At 59.7% G+C, this 17,907-nt stretch overlaps 1 protein-coding gene across 2 annotated transcripts in view; it reads right to left on the reverse strand.

The window, feature by feature from the left end:
* Positions 1–12,972, reverse strand: part of PRKAR1B (protein kinase cAMP-dependent type I regulatory subunit beta) — a 63,577-nt gene extending 50,605 nt beyond the window's left edge. For both annotated transcript variants that reach the window (XR_013960902.1, XM_080674210.1), the window contains exons 1-2: positions 12,840–12,972; positions 11,670–11,856 (exon numbers count right to left, since the gene is read on the reverse strand). Coding sequence is in view for 1 of the 2 variants with exons in the window: in XM_080674210.1 (XP_080530336.1) it covers positions 11,670–11,843 (174 nt within the window). In the remaining variant the exon portion in view is untranslated. The remainder of the gene's footprint in view (positions 1–11,669; positions 11,857–12,839) is intronic.
* Positions 12,973–17,907: the final 4,935 nt, after the last annotated feature.

A 17,907-nucleotide genomic window follows, 5' to 3' on the forward strand; every position in this document is an offset into this window, starting at 1 on the left:
GCTGGTGAGCTGTCTGGCGGCCGGATGGCCGGGGCCGGGGTCAGGACAGGCCTTCCCGGCCAGCGGGACCTTCCTAACAGCAGTTTCCAGAAAGCTCCGAGCCGGCATCTGCCTCCGAACCGGGCACACAGCCCAGGGACTGTCCCCGTCAGTCCCCGGGCCACGCTCTGCCTGGACCTCAGTGATGGTCACCGACTTGCAGCCAGAAAGGAAATGCTGGGCAGGAGGTGCCCGCCCCCCCCCCCCCCCGCCCCGCAGACCTGGGAGGAGGGACCCTGCCCCACGCCCGCCCGCTGGGCCAGGACACAGCCACTGCCCCCCCGCCCAGGGGATTTCCAGGGGCCGTTAATCACGCAGCCTGAGTCCTCCTTGGCCTCAGCCCCAGAGGAGAGGCCCTGCCCACGGGGGGCCTTCCCGGGGGGAGGAGCCCGGTCCACGTGGGGTGCTGGTCACCAGCCCCGCCCAGGAACCACAGCCTTTCTGTCACGCTGTGGGTCTCAGAGAGGAAGGCAGGCCCGGCCGAGGTGGGGAAACCGAGGCTGGAGAGGGCCAAGGCCGTGTCCTGGGCACGCAGACACCCGGCGGCCGGTGAAGAGAGCAGCTCCGCCACTCACGGGGCACCTGTCGCACACCCGCCCTCCCGGAGGCGGCCAGAGGAGCAGGCACCATTCTGCCGTGAAGGGGGCTGCGATCTGGCAGGACAGACAGACGCGAACGGTCCCAAGCGGGGAGCCCGTGGAAGGACAAGGTGGGAGGGACGTGCGAGCGAGGGGAGGGTCCCAGACCTCCCTGGTGGGGCAGTCACGGAGGGCCTCCTGGAGGCGGTGTCTTCTGCGCTGACCCCGATGAGAAGATCCGAACCCAGGGGACACCCCGGGGGCAGCTGGGAGCTCACCCCTCGCCGCTCCCCAGCACCCTGCTCAGGGCAGCACCCCCTGCCCCACGGGGTGCAGGTCTCTCCTTTACTCTGTCCGTGGCCTTCCCAGATGTCTGTCTGTTCCTTCCTCTCTTCAGAGTCAGCCTCGCTTGTCTTCAGTTTCCACTTCATTACCTTCTGCTTCTGCCTCTATTATTTCTTCCTTGTTTTTGTTTTTATTTTTCTGGCTTTATTTCTCTAGCTCTGACTTCCCTCAAACATTCCCATCCGTCCAGAACCTCACAGCGTGGTCTCTATTTGGAAGAGGATCTTTGCAGACCTAATCAGGTGGAGACGAGGTCATCCTGGATTGGGGGGTGGGGGGTGACCCCATGACGGGGTCCTGATGGGAAGAGAGAGTGTGGGCACAGGCACGCCCGTGGTGGCGGAGGCGGAGATGGCAGACCCAGCACCCGCCCAGGTGGCTTCCCCCTCAGAGCCCAGAGGAACCACCTGACCAAGCCCTGGCCGTGGGCTTCTGGCCCCACAATGCGGGGGGGGGGGGGGGGTGCGGGGAGGGGGGTGCGGCCTTTCCACCGTGATCATTCCCATGGCACCTGGGAAACGGGGACGCACCGCTCACTAATTCTGACCTGGTTTCCTCACAAAGCTATGAATTTCCCTCTAACTACCCACTGTGCTGCACCCCACAGGGTCAGACATGAGGTGCTTTGTCATCAATTCTAAAGATCTCGTCACTTTTCCCTGACAGCCTTCTTTAGCCAATACACAGTGCAAAAGCTCACTGCTGGTTTCCAAACGTATGTGGGGACTCTCTCTTTCTGGCTTTTTTTTTTTTTTAATATATTTTATTGATTTTTTACAGAGAGGAAGGGAGAGGGATAGAGAGTTAGAAACATCGATGAGAGAGAAACATCGATCAGCTGCCTCCTGCACACCTCCCACTGGGGATGTGCCCACAACCAAGGTACATGCCCTTGACCGGAATCGAACCCAGGACCCTTCAGTCCGCAGGCCGATGCTCTATCCACTGAGCCAAACCGGTTTCGGTTCTTTCTGGCTTTTTATTAGTAACTTGTAGCTTATTGGGTTGTTGTCAAATAATACGTTTTTTTAAATATTTTTATTGATTTTAGGGAGAGGAAGGGAGAGGGAGAGAGAGAAACATCAATGATGAGAGAGGGTCATCCATCAGCTGCCTCCTGCACACTCCCTACTGGGGACTGAGCCCGCAACCCAGGCACGTGCCCCGACCTCCTGGTTCGTAGGTCAACGCTCCACCACTGAGCCACACCAGCCGGGGGAAGACTATGGGTTTTGAGTGAGAAATAGATTTGAACTCATCCTAGGATGCCTTGAAATAATGTCCCACGGTGCACACGCTGGATCCTAAAATCCTAAAATTCTGATTTGCACACCTTCTCGGTGTTCCATATGCTCCCTGATCGCGCTCTGAAGGGACCAAGAAAAAGGTAAGACTGGGCTCAGGAATGACAGGAGATGCCCCGGGTCTCTCCCAGCGGCAGTCACAGCCACGGACCCTGATGCCAACCAGGGGCTTCGGGTACCAACACAGGGCGGGCAAAGCAGGCTTACAGTTGGGAGTACGTGAACGTTCATTCTCCTGTTATTTATTTATTATTTTTTTAAATATATTTTTTAATTGATTTTTTACAGAGAGGAAAGGAGAGGGACAGAGAGTTAGAAACATCAATGGGAGAGAAACATCGATCAGCTGCCTTCTGCACACTCCCTACTGGGGATGTGCCCGCAACCAAGGCACATGCCCTTGACCGGAATCGAACCCGGGACCCTTCAGTCCGCAGGCCGACGCTCTATCCACTGAGCCAAACCGGCTAGGGCTCTCGTGTTATTAACTAGAGGCCCGATGCACGAAATCCGTGCAAGGGGCTTGGCCCCCGCCCCCGCCGCCACCCATTAGGCAATGGGAGTCTGCTGGCTGGGGGAAGGGACCACGAGGTGGTCAGTGCGCCTCAGTGACTGGTCGGGCGGTCGTTCCGCCGTTCGGTCGATTTGCGTGTTACTCTTTTGTGTGAATAGATTGCTGTGTTGTTTTCCATGCGGACAGCTGTAAACCTGCTTTGCCCAGGCCCGTGGGTACCATGTCGGTTCGTGGGTTTTCACGACGAGCCACAGGGACGCAGGAAGTTACGACAGGGAAGGGGGTGCTGTACTTCCTGCTCAGCTTTTCTGCAGACCTAACACTTCTCTCGAAATAGCCTATCGCTTTAAAAGGCGCCCCCAGCCCGGCCGGCGTGGCTCAGGGGCTGAGCGTCCACCTAGGAACCAGCTCTGGGTTCCATTCCCGGTCAGAGCACCTGCCCGGGGTGTGGGCTCGATCCCCAGGGTGGGGTGCGCGGGTGGTGGCCGATCCATGATCCTCTCTCGTGGATGTTTCTGTCTCTCTCTCCCTCTCCCTTCCTCTCTGAAACCAACTTTAAAATATTTTTTTAAAAAATAAAAAATTAAAATAGATAAAAGGCACATCCAGTAAGTGGCCGACTTCCTCACGCGTGGGACAGAGAGAAGGGAGAGGAAGGACCCGCCCAGGAGGAACCCCCGGGGAACAAACCAGGAGTGCAAGTCACTCTCGCGTTGGGTGATACATTTCCGTGGCTTCACCCTTTTCTGTACTTTCTTTTTTTTTTTCTTTTTTTTTTCAAATATATTTCATTGATTTTTTACAGAGAGGAAGAGAGAGGGACAGAAAGCTAGAAACATCGATGAGAGAGAGACATCGATCAGCTGCCTCCTGCACGCCCCCCACTGGGGGTGTGCCCGCAACCCAGGTACATGCCCTTGACTGGAATCGAACCCGGGACCCCCCAGTCCGCAGGCCGACGCTCTATCCACTGAGCCAAACCGGTTAGGGCTGTACTTTCTTAATTCACTAGAATTTGGGGGAACCAACCTCTCTTCCTATTACTCGGTCGTTTCCGGAAGGTTCAGGCCCCTTTGAAAAAAACGCTCCAGACAGGCGTTCACGTGGCGCCCTCGGCACAAACACGCCGCTGTCCCAGGAGCAGGCGAGCGCGGACACGCTGCGTGGAGCGGGCACACGCGACGGCGGGACCACAGCCGCCAGCGCCAATCCTGTCCCGCCCGTGAGCAGCACTGTCCACGCAGCCACGTGTGATGGGGGGGGGGGAACGTGGGCACAAAACCGCACACACACCTGACCCACAGCACGAACAGTGAGATGGACAGAAACCTGGAGAGAGGGGAGCTTTCTCCGGGACGGACTTCCTTCCCGACGGGGTTTCCGTTACGGCGTTCGTGCTAGAATCATCCCGGAGACAGGCCGTGGAGGAACGGTGAGAGGCCCGTTTGGAGCTCCCGGCCGTCCTGTGCTGGTGCGTCGCTCCCGCCAGAGGCCCCGGGAGGTGCCGAGAGCCAGGTCCCGGCCAGCGGAGCAGCGTCGGGCCTGGGCCTGGGCCGGGGGAGAGGGTGTCGGGACGGGAGGAGCAGCAGCGCACAGTAGGGCAGCACCAGTGGTCCCAGCACCAAGGGGACAGACGTTCAGCAGGCGGCCCCCATGGGGACGTGGCCCCCCCAGCGGGGACATAGCCCCCCAGCGCCAGGGCTGCGAGGCTGTGGCCTCGGGCCTCGTGGTTCTCCTCTCACGGTGCCCAGCACCCACCACGTGGTGGCCTGTCCCCAACGGGGGCTCGGGGAGCCCTGGGGCCGTGCCCACAGCGGCACACGGTGATCACAGGAGCCGAGTTCATCATCGCCAGGACCTGGCAGCCCCCAGACGGCCGTCAGCAGGCGACGATAAACCAACTGGTCCCGCAGACGGTGGGGCGTTACACAGCGGGGGAAAAAAAGCGCTGCCCGCCATGAAAAGACACGGAGGAACCCTCGCTGCCTGTGACTACGTGACTATGTGACTACGTGACGGAAGCCAGTCTGACGGGCTGTGCGGCGCCGTCCATGGGACGCTCTGCAAAAGGCAAAATGACAAAGACAATATGAAGGCCAGGGGCTGCACCCTGGCCGGCGGCTCAGACGGTGGGTGCGTCGTCCCAGCACCAAAGGGTTCCATTCCAGGTCACGGCACACACCTCGGCACACACCTCGGCTGCGGGTTTGATCCCGCCAGGGGGCGTACAGGAGGCAAGCGATCGAAGTCTCTCTCTCACATCGATGTTTCCCTCTCCCTTCTTCTCTCTAAGAATCAGTAAGAAACGTGTCCTCGGGTGAGGATTAAAAAGGCCAGTGGCTGCCAGGGGCTGGTGGGGGGAGGAGGGTGAGCGGACGGCGCCCGGGGCCTCGGGAGCTGTCCCGTCAGCCCTGTGACTCTACGAACTGTCAAAACCCACAGACGCACAGAGGACTGAGCCCCAAGGGGAACCTCAGACTGCAGTTCACAGTACCGTGTCCTCATTTGTAGCAGCCATACCTCATTAGTGCAAAACGTACGTCGCCGAGCGGGAGACCGTGGGAGGAGGGGGTGATGGGAACTTCCCTGTACTTTACACTCCGTTTCCACGCAGACCTGAAACTGCTCTAGAAAGGAAAGGCTGTTCGTAGTTTTAAAAGCACCACTTAGCCCTGGCCCGTGTGGCTCAGTGGATAGCGCGTCGGCCTGCGGACCGAAGGGTCCCGGGTTTGATTCCAGTCAAGGGCACATGCCAGGGTTGTGGGCTCGATCCCCAGTGTGGGGCGTGCAGGAAGCAGCTGATCCATGATTCTCTCTCATCATGGATGTTTCTCTCTTGCTCTCTCTATCCTTCTCCCTTCCTCTCTCTGAAATCAATAAAAATAGGTATTTTTCAAAAAGTACCACTGAGGATAAAAAATGAGATAGGGCACAGCGTAGGGAACACAGTCAATGATATTGTCCTCACGGCGTGTGGGGCCAGGTGGGCGCTGGGAATGTTGGGGGGAAACCACTCCGTAAAGCACGTGATTATCTAACCCAGGGGTGGGCAAACTTTTTGACTCGAGGGCCACCATGGGTTCTTAAACTGGACTGGAGGGCCGGAACAAAAGCATGGATGGAGTGTTTGTGTGAACTAATATAAATTCAAAGTAAAGGAGCGGAGGGGAGAGCAAGAGAACCGGATAGAACAGCCGGATCCGGCCCGCGGGCCGTAGTTTGCCCACGGCTGGTCTAACCACTGCGCTATGCACCTGAGGCAAACACAAAATCATGTTGAATGCAAATTGTAATCGAAAACGAAAATCTCTAAAAAAACGAAACAGGAGTAAATTAACGACATACGTGAAGAACCTATAACCCGAAAACAACACGTTTTTCCTTCATTCACGAAAGAGATCGGAGACTCCATGAGACAGAGAGATGTTCTGAGTTCATGGGCTAGAACAGTGGTCGGCAAACTGCGGCTCGCGAGCCACAGGCGGCTCTTTGGCCCCTTGAGTTTTTAGCAAAGGCCAGCTTTAGAAGTACCCTAATTAAGTTAATAACAAGGTACCTACCTATAGAGTTTAAGTTTAAAAAATGTGGCTCTCCAAAGAAATTTCCATCGTTGTCCTGTTGGTATTTGGCTCTGTGGACGAATGAGTTTGCCGACCACTGGGCTAGAAGACTCCGTGTTGTTAAGCTGTCTGTTCTCCCCACACTGACTCCTACGTTCAATAGAACACCAGTCAAAATCCCAAGAGGGTTTTCGGTCACTGTCACCAGGGTCCTCTAACACAGGGATGGGCAAACTTTTTGACTCGAGGGCCACAATGGGTTCTTAAATTGGACCGGAGGGCCGGAACAAAAGCATGGATGGAGTGTTTGTGTGAACTAATATAAATTCAAAGTAAAGGAGCAGAGGGGAGAGCAAGAGAACCGGATAGAACAGCCGGATCCGGCCCGCGGGCCGTCGTTTGCTCACGGCTGCCATATACCTGGGCAGGCACAGAGACTACAGGAGACAAAACTATTTTGAGCCGGGCCAGTGTGGCTCAGGGGCTGAGCGTCGACCTATGAACCAGGAGGTCATGGTGCGATTCACGGTCAGGGCACGTGCCTGGGATTCGGGCTCGATCCCCCAGTGTGGGCGTGCAGGAGGCAGCCGGTCCATGGTTCTCTCTCATCATGGGTATTTCTCTCTCTCTCTCCCCCGCGCCCTTCGTCTCTAAAGTCAATAAAAACAAAGTAAGAAAAACAATTTTGAAAAAGAATCAGGTTGGAAGACACAGGCCCGCGGCGCTCACTAAGGACCGGCCACCAGACGGGGGGCATCCCCGGCAGGAGATCCCGGAGCAGAACCAGGCCCCAGACAGGTGGCCCGGTGACCGGTGGCAAAGGAGCCCCCAACCCTGCGGAGAATCCGGAGAGACAACCTTAAACGCAAAGCACGGGCTGTTTAAAAATACTGACCAGCCGAAACCAGTGTGGCTCAGTGGATAGAGCGTCGGCCTGCGGACTGAAAGGTCCCGGGTTCGATTCCGGTCAAGGGCACATGCCTGGGTTGCGGGCTTGATCCCCAGTAGGGGGCATGCAGGAGGCAGCCAATCAATGATTCTCATCATTGATGTTTTTATCTCTCTCCCCCTCTCCCTTCCCCTCTGAAATCAATAAAATATATTTTTAAAAAATAAAAAATAAAAAAATAATAAAAAAAATAAAAATACTGACCAACGGGGCCTCGGAAGCACAGACGTGAAAGACGTCGTCAAGAGAAGCCACGGACGCGAAGAGGCACCTGCCGACCGCCTACCTGACGGGGAGCGCGCATCCACGTGTGTGAGGGCACACGTGTAAGATGCAGAGAGTCGTCACGCTCCACAGCAAGAGCACGCCCTGATAGAACGGGCAGGCGACGTGAGCAGACGCTCCGCCGAGGAAGCTGCGCCCAAGGCAGAGGAGTGTGTGGAAAGGTCTCCGGCCTCGCAAACTGCAAGCACCTGACATCCCGCCACGGCCACGCGCGGCCCATCGGCGACCGCGGGGCTGGAGGCGGGAGGCCGCGGAGTGTGTCTATGTGCAGGGGTCCTCAAACTGCGGCCCGCGGGCCACATGCGGCCGCCGAGGACATGGATCCGGCCCGCCGGGTGCCGCTGCCTGTCCTGCTTAGCAGCCGACGTGTCCCGGGCCCGCAGTGCGCATAGGAATTTGTTCATAGTTTTTTTTTAAACTATAGTCCGGCCCTCCAACGGTCTGAGGGGCAGGGAACTGGCCCCGTTTAAAAAGTCTGAGGACCCCTGATGGGCACAAAACGCACTGTGAGGAGGGGGTGGCGTTGTCGTCACACACACCCCCCCTGGAAGGCCGAGTCCTGCAGACGCGCCAGGGGACAGGGAGCGTCTTACCCCTTCCGTCTCCTCCCGGAATCACCGGCCCGAGACGCCGCCCGCACTCACCGAGGCTGGGGCACCGGGTGCCACGCGGGGCCCGCCAGGGCAGCGCCCCGAGAGCTGGGCCATCCTGGGTCTGTGCCGCCCGCCACACCCGCCAGCCTCAGGCTCACAGCCTTCCTGCCTGTGACAGCGCTTCCGCCCGAGGCCCCCGAGGCCCTGAGCCGGGCCTCCCAGAGGAAAGAACGCTTCCTGGCCCTTATCACTCACTGCCGGCGGCCCGGCCCGTGGGGAGGCCCTCCGAGGGGACGGCGCCGACACTGCAATGCCAGGACTTGCTGCTTGAGGAGCGCAGGGCACCTGAGGATCCGAGATGCACCGATGAACGCACGCGTCCAGTTTCAAAGAATTGGCGAAATCGCCCGAAGCCTGTCCCAGCAGCTCTTACAGAAAGACGGCACCTAACAGCCCAGGGGTGGGCAAACTTTTTGACTCGAGGGCCACCATGGGTTCTTAAACTGGACCGGAGGGCCGGAACAAAAGCGTGGATGGAGTGTTTGTGTGAACTGATATAAATTCAAAGTAAAGGAGCGGAGGGGAGAGCAAGAGAACCGGATAGAACAGCCGGATCCGGCCCGCGGGCCGTCGTTTGCCCACGGCTGCAACAGCCTATGGTCTGGTCCCGGACACACGCTTCCCCTGCGCCCAGAGGTCCACGCGTTTCCGTCAGCCGTGGCCACCTTCGGTCTGTGCGCCTCCGGCACCCCTGCCCACACCAGCCCCAGCACTGAGCCAGTTCCCGCTGCTTCAGCCCCAGCTTGTGGGACTTGGTTACTGACGCAGTCGCCATGGCAACCGTGCCTTGGAAACAAAGGACTCAGGCACGACCTCGGGCACAGCAGGATGCTCGGCTCAGAGCCGAGACTGGACCCGAGGGTCCCTCACTGTGCTGCGCGGGCCACCGGCCTCCACGGGACTCGGTCTGGACCTGTCCCGGCAGGCGGTCCCCAGCTCCCAGGGCAAGAGGGACCCGTGAGCTCCCTGAGCCTCCGTCCTCGCCCGGCCTCTCCCCCAGCTCCAAACCCTCAGCCTCCCGGAGGACTCACCCGCACGTCCAAAGCTGAACTCCTAATTCTCCCGCCCATCCTGCCTCTTCCCCATGCCCCTTCTTGGCAAGTGGCACCCCATCCATGGGAGAGCCCAGGCTAAACCCCAGGCGTGGTGCCCAGGCCTCTGTCCTCACCCCACACCCGGGCCGCCAGCAAGACGGGAGCATCCCCACCAGAGCAAGGCCCGCCTGACCGTGTCTCCGCCTCCAGTCCCCACCTCCCAGGAGACGGCCACACCCACCCCATGGAACCGCCGAAACGTCTCCAGCCACGGAACGTGTCCCCGGCGTGCCAAGTGCGCCCAGGTGAGCCCCTCAGCTCAGTCCCGCCTGGACCGGCCTCGGCGTCCTGTCGGGCTCCCTGCCTGGGACGGCTGATACGTCACACACACCCTGTGAGACCAGTGCCCCGGCTGGGGGTCACCTGTGAACGGACCAAGTGCAGTAGCTCCAGTTCCAGCCAAGCCACGGTTGGAGAAGGTTAAAGACATCGCCTGCCTGAGTCTCCCACTTCAAATGTGCGGGAGCTGGGACTCCCCGCCCCCGTCCTCTGTCCTGGTGCTCGGGGACCGGTCTCCCCAGCACGTGACCTCAGAAGTAACCGAAGTGGACTGGGGCCCGTGGCCATTTCCCTCTCTCCGCTGGAAAACGTGTTTAAATGAAAACAGCCACCCTGGCCCTGACTGGTGTGGCTCAGTGGATAGAGCGTCGGCCTGCGGACTGAAGGGTCCCGGGTTCGATTCCGGTCAAGGGCATGGACCTTGGTTGCGGGCACATCCCCAGTAGGGGGTGTGCAGGAGGCAGCTGATCGATGTCTCTCTCTCATTGATGTTTCTAACTCTCTATCCCTCTCCCTTCCTCTCTGTAAAAAATCAATAAAATATATTAAAAAATAAAAATAAATAAATAAAACAGCCACCCTGGCCGGTGTGCCTCAGTGGCTAGAGCACCAGCCTGCAGAGCGAAGGGTCCCAGGTTCGATTCCAAGGTCAAGAGCACATACCTTGGTTGCAGGCGCCTCCCCCGGCCTGGGCCCTAGTTAGGGCACGTGCAGGAGGCCACCCATGGATGTGTTTCTCTCACATCCACGTTTCTCTGTCTTTCCCTCTCTCTCCCACTCTCTCTAAAAATCTTGTTGGCAGCACCGACGGGGCCCCTCTGCCAGAGGCCGCAGTGAGAACCCCAGGAATTTCACTGCTGAGAAGCCACACTGAACCCACAAAAGTACGCACGGAAAAGATGCGTGTACACGTTAGGGTGGCGTTACTTTTAATCTGAAAAACCAGAGACAACCACTTCCCGTCACGAGGGAAAGGTGGGGAGAACCTCCACGTGACTGCTCAGCACACCCTTGCCCGTCACTTACAGTGGGAGACCTGGGATACATACATCACACGGAACATGAGGGGCGTCTATAACATGGTCACAGTGAGAGGAGAGCCGACGGATTCCTTTCTTCTCTCTCCTCTGAACTTTCCGTTTTCTTTAAAAGGCTTCATTGCTCTAAGATGTCTTTTAAGCCCTAGCTCCTCTGGCTCAGTGGATAGAGAGTCGGCCTGTGGACTGAAGGGTCCCGGGTTCGAGTCCCGGTCAAAGGGCACGTGCACAGGTTGTGGGCTCCATCCCCAGTAAGAGGCGTGCAGGAGGCAGCCGATGAATGATTCTCTCTCATCATTGATGTTTCTCTCTCTCCCTCTCCCTTCCTCTCTGAAATCAATAAAAATATTTAAAAAATAAATAGAATGTCTTTTAACAGATTGCTTCAAAGGGAAGGAATAAACGCGTCCCCCTGGTCAGGGCTCCGCGGCCTCGAGACCCCGCCTAAGGGGGTGCTGCAGGGACTTGGGTGCTGAACAGACTGAGCCTATACTGGGCCCCTCAGGCCCCTGGGACGGGCCAGGGACAGCTCAGGGTGACGAACGGGCCACGAGGAGGAAGCCTGGGTGGCACCAGAGAGCTTGGGGGGCAGGTCAGGGAAGCAGGCCGAGTTCTCAAGGCTGTGTCCCTTGCTCCCGGGCCTGTCCTGGGGGGTGGACCCAGCAGGGGTCTCCCTCCCCCACTCCCCCACCCCGCACACGTCTGAGGGGCACTGTCCCACCCGAGTGGGCAGATTAACGGGAGTCTGAGCTCAGCCGCCCACATCACGTCCCTCAGAGCCATTCCCTCTCTCCCAAGTGCTCGTGGCATCCATCCCTGGCCCGGCCCCACCTGGCCCTTCAAGTGAACCGGCCTGTGAGCCCCAGAGGCTACCTGATCGCCGGGAGGGGAGGGACTCTGGCAGGGCAACCGCAGGGCGACCCGCCGGCTTCTCTCTCTGCAGAGAGCCCACGACGGGGTCTCCTGGGCCGTCACATCCTGAGGGACAGGGAGGAAGGAAGGCCGAGCTGGCAGCCCCGCAGACCCACTGACCTTCTCCAGCGCCTCGAAGTGCTCGCGGAGGAAGCGCATGGGGCGGTCTGGCCGGGCCACGCACAGGTGCACCACGCAGTCCCGCAGCACCTGCTGCACGCCGTGCCGCTGCACGTACAGCTCGCAGCCCCGCAGACCCTCGTCCTCCTCCGGGTGGGGCGGCGGCGAGGCCATGGTGCCCGGCGTCCTGCGGGAGACACACGCCTACTCAGCACCCCCTGCGGAGCCCCGGCCGTGTCCTGGGGGTGGAGGGAGGGGGGAGGAGGAGCATCGGCCTCGGACTGAAGGGTCCCGGGTTCCATTCGGTCAAGGGCACATGATTGAGTTGCAGGCTCTCGGCCCTGGTTGGGCGTGCGCAGGAGGCAACCCATGGATGTGTTTCTGTCTGTGCCTCTCCCTCCCATTCGCTCTAAAAATCAACGGGGAAATATCCTCGGGTGAGGATTAAAAAATAAATAAAATGAATGAATGAATATGCATGTGACGCACGTGCGGAAGGCTCAGCGTCATGGAGCCAAAGCCGAGGCCGCTGCGACGTGGCTGCGACAGCCGCAAAGCCTCGCCCCTCAGCAGACCCCGCGGGGAGGAGGGGCCCCCCACTTTGTGCGGGCAGAGAACTCCTCCGTGTCCAGCGGCGGCGGGGGTCCCCCTCGCGCCCACCCCCGCCCCTTTTTAAGCACAGCTGTGAGAAAGGGAAAGAGATCCCCCCTGGGGCTGCTGGAGATCTGGGGGGGGGGGGGGGGGCGGGTCCCGCCACAGGGCAGGGGCTGGGGAGGCGCTTCCCCGAAAAAGAACAAGGAAAACAGCCCACACCCCGCGGAGGGGCTTGGGGAGGATGGAGCCTGGAGAACAAGGGCCGCCGTCCTCAGCCTGCGCCGTGGCCTCGGGCACCACGACCGCCCAGGAGCCCGTCGGCGCCCGCACCCAGCGGCAGGGACCCAGGCCCGCGCCCCCTCCCCGGCCCCCGCGGCCGCTCCCGGCCCCCGAGCCCTTTCCCAGGCCTCCGTGCCCCCGCCGTGGGCCCAGCACACTGGGCCTCTGCGCCCCGACCACCATGGCCCTGCGGGCCCGGGGCCAGCCACGGGGGCTGGGGCTCCCCAAAGACCCACATTTCCCGGAGCCTCCCGGCCAGCTGAGGCCCAGCGCAGACCCCACCCCAGACCCCCGCACCTGGATGCGCGGACGGAGCCGGAGGCGGGAGGCGGCTGCGCGGGGCGCCGGGAGGAGAGACGCGGGGACGCAGGGAGGGCGCGCGGGTCCGCAGTGCAGCTCCGCCCTCCGCCCGCCCCCGGCAGCGCGGATCCCCGCCCCCCGCGCCGGACTCACCGCTGCCGCCACCCCCTCACCCCCACCCCCCGCCCCCACCCCAGTGTGTCTCCCACACTCCACTCCCACATCTCCCCAAGGACCAACCTCTCCCCCTTCCCCATTCTACCCGCCTTCCCCTCCCACTCCCCCCTCCCCTCCCTCTCCCCACCGCCTCTCTGCCCCACCCCCCACTTTCCACCCCTTGGCTTTCAGGGGTGCATTACGTGGAGCCTGGACAGGCGGACAGACAAGGCCCCAGACCCATGCGCAGCCAGGCCAGGACCACCGCCCGCTCCCTGTCCTCCCGCTCCCCACGCCCACCAGGCCGGCCGTGGGCCTGAAAGCCATGGCAGGGCCGGGACTGCTCACACCAGGAGGTACAAGGCAGGTGCCTTAGCCCTCAGGGTCTGTCTCCAGGGAGAGGGAGCGTACTTCCTTTCCTGGTTGAAGGGCGCCAGCTTCACCCTGACGCCCCAGTGGGAAGTCACAGGGGCGCCCTAACTTCTTCTGCGACCCCGGGTGTGCAGGGCGTCCCTGAGGCCCCCGAGCCCTGATGGCTGCCTCACCCACAGGCCAGGCTGCACCAAGGCATCATTCTCTTCTGTTCCCAGCAAGCTGTCCGCTGCCCCAGGCTGCCCCAGGCTGCCCCGTGGTGGCAGAGACCTCATGTCAGCCAGTCTGAGTCCCTACTGTCCTGGGAGCCCAAGCCTTGACGGGGAAGTCACCTGCTCTCCGGTCCACTCCCTGTCTCCACTCCCCTGTTCACACTCACTTGTCCCTGCTCCCCTGTCCCTGCTCCCCTGTCCACACTCACCTGTCCCTGCTCACCTGTCCACGCTCACCTGTCCACACTCCCGTCTCCACTCCCCTGTCCATGCTCACCTGTCTACATTGACCTGTCCATACTCCCCTGTCCACATTCTCCTGTCCCTGCTCACTTGTCCCTGCTCACCTCTCCATGCTCACCTGTCCACACTCTCCTATCCCTGCTCACCTGTCCACACTCCCATCCACACTCCCCTGTTCACACTCACCTGTTCACACTCACTTGTCCCTGCTCACGTGTCCACGCTCACCTGTCCACACTCTCCTGTCCACGCTCACCTGTCCACACTCTCCTATCCCTGCTCACCTGTCCATGCAGGCACACCACAGGCTGGCTGCCCTGCCCCGGCTGCTTCTTTCTGTCTCCTTGAAGGGGAAGGAACAGGCTGCACTCAGATGGACAAACCAGGATCTCCTTCCTGCCTCCCCAGCCCTGCCCTCAGCATGCCTCCCGGCCCTGCCCGTGTCTCAGGCACACCACGCCTGTCCTGGTCACACCTATGGGAGGAGAATCATTTGGAGAACCTGAGTCCAGTCTCATCTGAACCAAATCTTCATCCCACCACCCAGTTCAACCCTTGGCTGTCTCCAAGCTTCCCCTCCCCGCTCCTATTACGTGGGCTGGCTTGTGCTCTGAGGACTGAGGATCCCCATAACTGCTCTGGGGCGGGGGGTGGGGGGCGGCCCTCTCTGGACAGCCTCCTGACCCCGAGGCCTCCACACCCTCACACTGCTGGGCAGTGTACTTGCAAGCCGAGGACCTGCCCGGGTCAGGGGCCTGCGGTCACGGGGTGCCCTGAGCCCACCAGGAACTTGGCCCCACGTGAACTGCCTCTCCCGCTCACCCCAGCAGCAGGCAGGGCACCCCCTGTTGCCCCCACCTCCGACAAGCCTCCCGTTTCTCTTGCTGTCCCCCACGTAGCTCAGGTGGAGGGCAAGCACTTCCCCAACACCCTGCTTGCTCTCTGCTTCGTCCCAAGGATGAAGCCAACGCCGAGAGGGGGAACCGGGCCATGATCGCACCATGCCGACGCTCACCCTGGGCCTGGCCTGCCTTTGTTTACACAGTTGGTGTTTTGCTTTTGGCGGCGGAGAAACATCCCCTGGGTCCACCCCTGATGAACACGATCCTCGCCACAGACAAGCCCATGAAATGGCCCCTGGTAAGAGGGGTGGGTGGTGCTTGGCGGGCACAGGGCCAGGCAAGGAAGCGGACTGGACAAGGGCGCTGGTGCCCTTGCCTGAGGATGGAGGAAGGCCCTTTCGGGGCTGGATGTGAAACATGCGGACCACAGCGTTGGCACACGCAGCCGGGCCGAGGTTGCCACTCGCTGGACAGTGACAAATCCTGGTTTTACATCCACGCCCTTCTATTGAAATATGCAACCAGTGCCAGCAGTCATGGCTCAGTGGTTGAGCGTTGACCTATGAACCAGGTCACAGTTCAATTCCTGGTCAAGGGCACATGCCTGGGTTGCGGGCTTGATCCCCAGTGGAGGGCGTGCAGGAGGCAGCCGATCCATGATTCTCTCTCATCATTGGTGTGTTTCTATCGCTCCCTCTCCCTTCCTCTCTGAAATCAGTAAAAAAAAAAAAAAAAAAAGTTCTTTAAAATGGAAATATGCAACTAGTGACGGTGTTACCCACTCAAAACTCCTGTAAATTGTGCTTGTCTAAGCGTGTCCCTCCACCCACAGGGAAGGACCCACCCTGTGCTTGGCCCTTCACCTTCCCCAGCAGGTTTTCACATTCCTGGATCTGGGGGTTCCTTCTTCTCCACTAGACCAGTGGTCGGCAAACTGCGGCTCGCGAGCCACATGCGGCTCTTTGGCCCCTGGAGTGTGGCTCTTCCACAAAATACCACGGCCTGGGCGAGTCTATTTTGAAGAAGTGGCGTTAGAAGAAGTTTCAGTTTAAAAAATCTGGCTCTCCAAAGAAATTTCCATCGTTGTCCTGTTGCTATGTGGCTCTGTGGACTAAGGAGTTTGCCGACCACTGCCCTAGAGCAGCCGTGGGCAAACTACGGCCCGCGGGCCGGATCCAGCTGTTCTATCCGGTTCTCTTGCTCTCCCCTCCGCTCCTTTACTTTGAATTTATATTAGTTCACACAAACACTCCATCCATGCTTTTGTTCCGGCCCTCCGGTCCAGTTTAAGAACCCATTGTGGCCCTCGAGTCAAAAAGTTTGCCCACCCCTGGGTTAGGGCCTTGGTGTCCAAGCCTTACAGAGATCCAACTGCAAAGCCCGTTCACCCGCCACGCCACGCTTCAACGTGAAAACATTACCTCTGCAGGGGACTTCCCTGTGGCACCCACACCTGCGGGGACGCTGGGCACCTCCGGGTGGGGGGGTGCTGCCCGGGGCCCCTGTACTTCGTAGCTCTCATCACATGCTGAGTATCTACACACGAGGCTGTTTGGCTAATTGTCTCCCGGGCACGGGTGGTGTTTGTCTTGTTCTTTGTTCGCTCTGCATGGCGAGGAGACAGACACCTTTTCCAAGGCAAGTCCCCTCTCCACACACCGCCCCCCACTGCTGCTTCCCCATCACAGGGCCCCAGAACCTCATTCCTCAGATCCCACCTCCCACGTCCCCCCCGAGAAGCCAGCCCATCCGGGTCACTCACGTCACAACCACATCTCCCGGGCGTTACCACTGCGTTAGCCATCTCCCCACCCGGCCACCAGCTCCAGAAGGAGGGCTGTGACTCACCACTCCGCTCCAGGGCCGGGCACACCTCCCACCAACACTTGTTGGATGAAATAACGAGTCCAGTGAGTACTATTTGCTAAAACCAGTTTATTGCACTTGCTTAAATGGCACACTTTATATTGCGTGTAACCAGGACACCACACCGTGAGCCTGGAACAAGACCAAGTTGCTTTTTCTTACCTCTCACTGCGCTTTTTTTTTTGAGAGAGAGAGGGAGAGAAACATCATCGATCACCTGCCCCCTGCACACCCCCTCCTGGGGGATCGAGCCTGCAACCTAGGCAAGTGCCCCAACTGGGAATCAAACCCGTGACTTCTTGCTGCATGAGAGGACCCTCCATCCACGGAGCCACACGGCCCGGCTCTCACCGCTCTTTACACGTACTCAGAGGAGGGGGCTTTCTCTGCCCCCGATACGCACTTGGACAGATCCGCCCCCTTTTGGCTCAGATGCAGAGACTTCCCAGTTCTACAATTAACGCTAAGAAATAAACCCAGCCCTGGCTGGGGTAGCTCAGCTGGTTGGGCATCGTCCCGTGCACCAAGAGGTCACTGGTTTGAATCCCGGTCAGGGACAATGCCCCGGATGCTTGATCCTCAGTAGGGAGGCAGCTGATTGGTTTCTCACATGGGTGTTTCTCTCTTTTCCTGTCCCTTCCTCTCTCTCTAATATCAATCCTATAGTATAAAAGCCTAATATGCAAATCGACCCAACGGTGGAACCGGTCTCTATGACGTGCACTGACCACCGGGGGGCAGATGGTCAACACAGGAGCTGCCCACAGGCCCCAGGCCAGCCAAGGTGGGTGCCAGCCGGGGAGCGGGGCGGGGGGGGGGGGGGGGGGGCATCGCCCCACAGATGGGCCCTGATCACTGGCCAGGCCTAGGGACCCTACCCATAGCACAATTTCGTGCATCGGGCCTCTAGTAAAAACGTGTAAACCCAATGTCATCTCAGTGGCTAGGAGCAGTCAGTCCTATGGAACCATCAGGCAGAGAGGCCTGGGAGCAGCCTGCACAGAGGCCACCTGCTCCTCCCCGTCTTACTCTCCATCTGCCGTCCCCAACCTTGCCCACCAGGGTCTGACCTCTCCCACAGCAGAACGGCTCTGGCAGCTATGATTTCCAGGAAGTTACTTTCTCACCATCCGGGAAGCCTGAGGTGCGAGGTGAAGGCGTCCCCACGTTGGGGCCTCCTGCACCCGCCTCTGTCCTTCCTGGGTTTGCAGATGGCATCCGTGTTCACGGGGCTCTCCCTGTATGTGTCCACCCCCAATGTCCCCTTTTGATAAGGACACCAGTGCTGCTGGGTTAGGGCCCACCCGAACGACCTGGTTTTAACTTTATCTCTGTAAAGGCCTTACCTCTCATTATGGAGGTCCTGGGGGCTAG

Source organism: Plecotus auritus, assembly GCF_963455305.1.
Source record: "Plecotus auritus genome assembly, chromosome: 6".
Taxonomy (NCBI): domain Eukaryota; kingdom Metazoa; phylum Chordata; class Mammalia; order Chiroptera; family Vespertilionidae; genus Plecotus; species Plecotus auritus.